Raw genomic sequence first — 7,870 nt, forward strand, 5'->3', positions numbered from 1 at the left:
CACACACACACACACACACACACACACACACACACACACACACACACTTTCTCTCTTTCAAAGGAGAAGGACCACAAACACAGGGTCTAACCTAAAACTCACCAGGCTAGACCCAAACCCACAGACGCCATTCTGCCTCTTGGCCTTCCATGTTGCTAGGCATGAACCGCCATTACGCACCTGAAGACCCATCTCAATTGTGGCCAGGACCGCCCCCAAGGCAGGGGTCCTGGGCTGCATAATGAAAGTTAGCACTAGAATTCCTTCAACCACTGCTCTCTGCTTCTTGACTTTGGGTGCCATGTGTTCAGCGATAAAAGCCCCTGCTGTCCCGGCTTCCCGGGCACAATGGGTATGCCTTGAACTGTGAGCTGAGCCCAGAATAAACCCTTTCTTCCTTAAGTGGCTTTTGTGAGAGTGTTCTATCATGCCAATAAGAAAGGTAACCAAAACAGTGCCTACATACGCGCCTTAGTTTTTGTTTTTTTTTAATTTTTTTAGAGAGGTACCTTGCTCTGTTGCTCAAGCTGGCACCGAATTTGTCATTTCCAGAGTAGTTTGGAGTACAGATACGCATCACCTTACAGGTCTCCTAATTTTTAATGTTACAGTATCTGTGTTTGGGGCATGGGGGAGGTGGCTCACACCCTTACTCCCAGCACTCAGGAGGTAGAGGCAGGTGGATCTCTGTGAGTTCAAAGCTAGCTTGGGCCACATAGTAAGACACTGTCTAAAAGTGTGTATGTGTTTAAAATTAATGTAACGACAGAAAAACGTACATAAATGGAAGAATCAAAAATAGTAAACAACAGAAAGTGTGGAGGGAGGCGGGTTTAATTTCACGGTATCCCTTTATAATTTTGATTATATATAATAAAGTTACTTTTTTTTCTCTCTCTCCACAGTTGGAAACTGACAAACTGGCACTCCCCATGAGCCCCAGCCCGCTTAGCCCGAGCCCCATTCCCAGTCCCCACGTGAAACTTGAGAATTCCGCTCTCCTCACAGTGGAGCCTTCGCCCCTGGACAAGAACAAGGGCTTCTTCGTCGATGAGTCGGAGCCCCTTCTGCGATGTGACTCCACGTCCAGTGGTTCGTCGGCGCTGAGCAGGAACGGCTCCTTTATTACCAAAGGTACCAGCATCTCTGAGGCCTGAGGCCATCCCCCTGGCCACCTCCCACAGAGCAGTTGTAGCTGGGCCAACTGGATGACCTGATCAGAAAGACCTCCGAGATAAGAGTGGCCTCAAGGAAGCCGCATCACATGTTGACGTGGACATACCTAGAAAGTCTTTACAGCTGTGTCTCAGAGCCAGCTTTGACACAGACCTGTTACCTTCTGTCCTCAGGATGCTATCCAATGTGTACTTGGGGGACCTCTGCTAAAATGCAGTTTAGCTGATTTTGAAAATCGTAGACCATACTTGCTAAGTCTAAGGATGAAAGGTAGAACCCACCTGGAAAATCAGAAATAGTTTTCGTGTCTAAAATGGACCCTAGAATTCACCCTAAGCTAGGTTGCATGTATTGGGGGGCTAGGGCCATGGCTCCGTTGGCAAAGTGCTTGCCTAGCATCCATGAAACCCAGCACCACAAAAACAGGGCATGGTGGCACTCAACTGGTATCCTAGCACCTGAGATGATAAGAAACCCAGAGTCAGCCAGGCATGGTGGTGCATGCCTTTAAACCCAAGCATTCAAGAGGTAGAGGCAGGCAGATTTCTGTGCGTTCCAGCCCAGCCTGAGATTCTGTCTCAAACAAAAGAAAACAGGAAGAATAAGAAAGAAATTCCACCATCCTCAGCTACATAGTGAGTTTGAGGACAGCCTGAGATAAACGCACTGTTAAAAAAAAATTAAATTAAATAAATTCAACAATTAATCTGTTGGCTTTGTTTTGAGACAGGGTCTCCCAATGCATCCCTGGCTAACGTGGAAATCTCTGGGTAGACCAGGTTGGCCTGGAATTGGCTATCACCCTACTGCCTCTGCCTCTCCAGTACCCAGAATAGTGGGATTGTGAGCATGGGCCACCTCACACAGCCTTGATAGCAGGGTAGTGAATTTGATTACACACTATACCCATGTCAGAGTTTTGCCAGAAGTTTTCTGCGTTTTAGGCAAGTCTTAATTACATTTCAGTGAAGAGTGCCTTTAGAGATTTATTCTACATTTCATTTTTAAGATTCGTGTTTCATATACTTTGCACATTTAGATAATTCCTTTTATATGAAATATTTCCATTGTAATTTATGTTACAATAGATTAATCTTATTACAAAGAAAGTGTTGGATGATTTTAACAGAAGTTGTAACTCTTCACTGCACAGTGAAGACCCAAGAAACGTTCTCTCATTTAAGTGCCTTTAGTCGCCCAGGGGCCTGCTTTTGAAACATTGCAATGCCAGGGTTGGAGACACACGCAAAGGTTAAGAGCTCTTGCTGCTACTGCAGAGGACCTGGGTTCAGTTCCCAGCACCCACAGGATAGCTTGCAAACCTTCTGTAACTCCAGTTCCAGAGGATTTTGCCCTCTTTTTTGGTCTCCTTGGACACTGCTTGCATATCATGCAAATAAACTCACTCAGGCACATACACATATACACATAAATTTTTAAAATGTATATATATATGTTTTATAAGTATTAGAAAGGTTTTAAGTATTATAAAGAGAGAGAAGGATAGTACATTGGCTTGGGACTTTTGTTCACAAGCATGTCAACACTTTATTTCCTGAGTTTCAGAAGAATTTAGATGCCATTAAAGACTCGGCAGGCTTCACATGGTTAACATGTTAAGAATCCTGGAGAGCTAGCTCGGAGGTTAAGAACGCAGACTGATTTTGCAGAGGACCCAATGCCCAGAACATATATTGGGTGGCTTACGAACACCTGTAAGTCCAGTTCTAGAGGCACCGATGCCTCTGGCATGGGAGGGTACCTGCACTCGCGTGCACCTATTCACACATATAAACACAGATAATTTTGAGACAGGGAGTCATGTAGCTCAGGCTGGAAGGTGATCTTGAACTCCTGACCTCCCTGCCTCTACCTGGGATAACAGACTTGGGTCACCACATGCCTGCAAATCTTGTCCTTAGGTGCCACGCAGATAAAGAGGCTTTCGTTGTTTAACATGTACTGGGTTAACTCACTCACATTGAAAGGAACCTACAAGGCTCAGAATGGGAGCTGCTCCTCACCTGTTACTCCAGTCCCTCTCATCTGTCTTCTTCTCTCCCCCCCTCCCTGCAGAAAAGAAGGACACAGTGTTGCGGCAGGTCCGCCTGGACCCCTGTGACTTGCAGCCCATCTTTGATGACATGCTGCACGTCCTCAATCCTGAGGAGCTGCGGGTGATTGAAGAGATTCCCCAGGCTGAGGACAAACTGGACCGTCTCTTCGAGATTATCGGGGTCAAGAGCCAAGAAGCCAGCCAGACCCTCCTGGACTCCGTGTATAGCCATCTTCCTGACCTACTGTAGAACACAGGGGCACTGCATTCTGCAAAGCAACCTACTGGCAGGGTGGTTTCATTTTCTTTCTGACTTTTGTGTTTTGCTGTGTGCGTGTATGAATGTGTTTAGCGGAGTATATGGCCGGCTCTTGAGCTTTCTTTCTTTCTTTCTTTCTTTCTTTCTTTCTTTCTTTCTTTCTTTCTTTCTCTTTTTTCCACTTCTTGAAAGTGAATTTATAAAGCCTTTTCAATGTATAACTGTTGAAAATGCCCACCACTAAAGCTTTTTTTTTTTAAGTTCCATATAGTCTCCATTTTTGCCTTCTTACGTGTTTTCAAAACTATTCTGTGCACTTTAGAAACTTAACATAAATGCAGTGTGACTTTTCCCACATGCTGGGTTCTGAGACTCTTAACTTCTTAAAAACTTAATGGCATCTTGTGACTTCTATAAGCAGACATAAGTCTTTCAATGCCCACACTGACTTTGTTTTTTCATTATTATAACGATTACTCTGTGTCTTACTGTTTGTCCTATACAAGTGTTCTTAAGGACTGAGGGAATTTAAGACCCTGTTCATTACTGCAGTGGGAGTAGACTTTGAGTTATCTTTTTCATGTCTTGTATAGTTCATATTCATGGCTGAAACTTGACCACACTATCTATCGCTGATTGTACGGTTTTCGTCTGGGACACCGTACCCTGCTTGGTAACTTGTGCTCCTCTTAATGCTAATACGCTCTGGGCTGGTGAATGAAATCCTCAAGTCATCAGGACTTGCTGTTTCAGTGGCTTGACACCTGGGCCACCAAAGAACTTGATCTTTATCTTTTTAGAAACACCTCTGCTCCACCTTGGAAAGTCAACCTTGAGTGCCAGCTTTGCTCTGAAAGATATTGTTTTTTTTTTTTCTTTTTTTCCTTTTTTTTTTTCTTTTTCTTCTTTTTTACAAATATGCATACTCAATAGTTTCAGTCTGCCCTCAAGGCCTTGCTGGGTTTTCTTCATCATTCAATCACTTTAATTAAAAATGGCTGCAGCTGTAAGAACTCTTGTCTGATAAATTTGCAACGATGCTCTCATTTACCAGCCCGCCCTCTAATGCTCAGCTGTCAGACCCTAACGCAAAGGAGGGCGTGGACTGCCTTTGTGTGGGCGGGCTTAGTGATGAGGAACTGATATCAGAAAAATGCCTTCAAGTATACTAATTTATTAATAAATATTAGGTGTTTGTTACCTGAGTGGTTTTCGTGTATTTACTACTTAACTTTCCCCCTTTGCCTCTGTGCTCAAGTGCTAGCCCTGTTCATGCCTTGGGGAAGGATGTGTGTTCTGAAACCCTCCTCACGTCCAATCTGTAAATCACGAGTTAGCAAAAGTCCCTTTTGGAGAGGCACTCGGCGGGACTGCCAAGCCTTTCCTAGTCTTAGGCTCTTACTTCCTCAAGGTTATTTGTTACCTGTGGGACGATCTCCATACATCCACGTGCTTCTAGCCAAAGCCTCCAAGCCCCTGACGAACTCCAGAGGGCTTTCTCAGCAGTGAGGCAGGTGTGGTCTTGTGTTGGTGGGATATCTCAAGCTCACAGTGCGGGTTCTCCTTAGCTTGGGGCCCCCCTCTGCAGAATTCCAATGACCAAACTCTAGCAATTTTAACTTCCTCTTTCGGTGAGAACCTGGAAGTGGATACTGTGAACACAGCAGTACCCATGCCAGCAGCTGGGCACATACCTTCTGTCTTCACCCACTTCCATGGGGCTGCTTTCTAGAAGAACATCACGGCACACCCCACTTCTCATGCTGGGTTTCCTTTCCCTTTTGTTGGTAGAAGACAAGAACTCAGAGGCCAGACGGTGGTGGTGGCTCACACATTCAGTCCATCAGGAGACAGAGGCAGGAGGAACTCTGACCTTGAAGCCAGCCTGCTCTATAAAGGGTGTTCCAGGATAGCCAAGGCAACACAGAGAAACCTTGTCTCAAACAAACAAACAAAAAGAAAAATGCAACACGAATCAGTCGGTGATAGTGGGGAAAGAAACAGATTGTGCCAGGTTTTCATTGTTTCAGAGGTTTCAGGACTCTGAGAAATGCAATCTAGTCATTAATTAGTTTTATATATGGTTAAGTTTATAGATTATTAGTAACTTGGGATGGTTTTACTAATAACTCAAATTTCTAGTTTTGTTTTACAATGTACTCTTTATGTTGCTTTATTGGCTCTTTATATCTGTCTTGTAAAACAGGGACCTTTCATTGTGCCCATTTTATGGATGAAAATAGGCTTGTAAAGTTAAGCATATTAGACACTTTCTTAACACCAGAATAGAGTACCTGAGAGGGACAATTACTTTAAGGGAGGAAAGATATACCTTGACTCATAGTTTCTGAAGATTCATGGTCTGCTGACTCTCTTGCTTTCTGTTGATGGCAAGGCAGAAACATGGTGAGAAGACACAGCACCAGAAAGCTGCTCACCTCCTATTGGCCAGGAAGCATAGAGGTACAGGAAGTGTCTTGGGACAGATAACTCTTCAGTGGTATTGATCCACGACCCACTACCTCAGTCTACTCAGCCATGAACTCAGCACTGAACTCAGTACCACCATGTAAAGCCCAAACCTCCAGTAGGTGTATTGTGATCAAATGGTGCGTAGCTTTTCCAGAAGACAATGCACCATGCTACTTTCTTAAAGGACATAGCAATAAGTGCAGTGGCACGCACCTGAGACCCAGCACTCAGTCACAGCCTGGAAGACTAAGACCTTAGGGTCAGCCTGGGGAGAGGGCCCAGTCAGTAAACCATTTGCCACACCAGCACGAGAACCCAAGTTTGGATACCTCCCTAATATAGTAAAGTGCTCCATGACACTCCATGACACTGCAAAGGTGCTTTTGCAGTCCCTGTGTTGGACAGACAGAGATAGGAGGAGCCTTAGGGCTTGCTGGCTGGCCATCCTAGCTGAACTGATAAGCACCAGGTTGAGCCAAGTCACCCTGTCTCAAAAAATAAGATGTAAACTGATTGAAGAAGGCATACAATATCCAACTCCAGCCTTCACATATGTCTGCACACGTGTGCACAAGCACACACCACACACCCACACATAGACAGTGAAGTGTGGCGGGGAGACAGTTATTCAAGGTCAGCCTGGGCTACATACATAGTAAGACCCAGTCTCAAGATAGCCATACAGGGATCAGGGTTATAACTCGTTTGAAACTGGGTGTGACGGTGCCTGTCTCCAAATCCCGTGACTCTACAGGTGAAGGCAGAGTGATTTTTGGATGTATATCAAGCTGGAGGCCAGCCTGGGACAAAGGGGGAGTTCAGCCTGGGACGTATGAGATACTGTTAAAAACTAACCCAAAACAACTGAAACAAAACAAAACAAAACATAAAATACTAAAACATGCAAAGTTCTGATCAAAGCTGATAATAACTGCTTTTTTTTTTTTTGTAACACAAAAAGGTCTCCTGGTTTGGGCTGCCTTCCTCTGAGGAGTATAAATGAGCTGAACTGGAAGGCTGCAAGAGTGACGGTGGAGGATGTGGGAGGATAACCAGAAGGAAAAGAAATAGAAGCAACAGTTGGGACTGCCTAATCCAGGTGACTGTCACACAGGCAGGAGAATGACTGGCTTCAGAAATGTGAAGGGCCAAGAGAGAGACTTAAGGAGTTTGTGACCCTGGGGAAAAGGCCACAGACTCAATTATAATTAAAAGGTTTATTGATTAGCTGCTAGCAGGACCAACAATCTCTGAGCCAAATCTGAGACTGCTATGCAGACACAGAAGGACTTTTAAAGGGGAAACCACTTGAAGACCTTCAGTATCTATGCAAGCCAGTAAAAGCTGTTCTGTTCTGCCAAGTTAAGTGGTTAAGGCAGCCCCAAACAATCACTGGATAGCTGGGTGAGCAAATTACAGTAGGAAAAAAAAGTCAGTCATATCATAACAAGTAGATAGTCAGGGCTGTTCATTTTGGGTGGGAGTCACTGAGTCAGAATTACAGAAAACTTCGTCCAGGGACTGGAGTCATCTGTTGCTCTCCAATTTTCATGTAAATAAGTCACCTGGGAGTGAGCAGCCCGATTGTTCTCTTTAAAAAGGCCAGTTCCCACAATCTGATTGGAGAGGTTTGTAGTGAAATCCAGAATGAAGCCCTTGCGGGTTTTTGGATCACACTTAGAAAACTACAGAGAATTTCCATTCCTGCCACTGGGGATGAGACCGGCTAAGGGAAACTGGTTAGACCTGTACCCTTTGAGGCCTCCGGTCTGCCCTTCTAATGTGCAAATGAGACACCTGGAGGTCCTGTTAAAATGCAAACTCTCCAGTTTTTTTTTGGGGGGGGGGTGGAAGGGGATGCAAACAGGCATCCGGTGTTTCTGCCAAGCGCTTGGCAATATGGGCAT

The 7,870-nt window shown here is 44.8% G+C and overlaps 1 protein-coding gene across 1 annotated transcript in view; it reads left to right on the plus strand.

Moving 5' to 3' along the window:
- Tnfrsf21 (TNF receptor superfamily member 21) overlaps positions 1 to 4,691 on the plus strand; it is a 74,307-nt gene extending 69,616 nt beyond the window's left edge. The window contains exons 5-6 of the mRNA XM_055612196.1: positions 906 to 1,134; positions 3,253 to 4,691. Of these exons, the coding sequence (XP_055468171.1) occupies positions 906 to 1,134; positions 3,253 to 3,482 (459 nt within the window). The 3' untranslated portion in view covers positions 3,483 to 4,691. The remainder of the gene's footprint in view (positions 1 to 905; positions 1,135 to 3,252) is intronic.
- Positions 4,692 to 7,870: the final 3,179 nt, after the last annotated feature.

Source organism: Psammomys obesus, unplaced genomic scaffold, assembly GCF_907164565.1.
Source record: "Psammomys obesus unplaced genomic scaffold, mPsaObe1.curated_primary_1811, whole genome shotgun sequence".
NCBI lineage: Eukaryota > Metazoa > Chordata > Mammalia > Rodentia > Muridae > Psammomys > Psammomys obesus.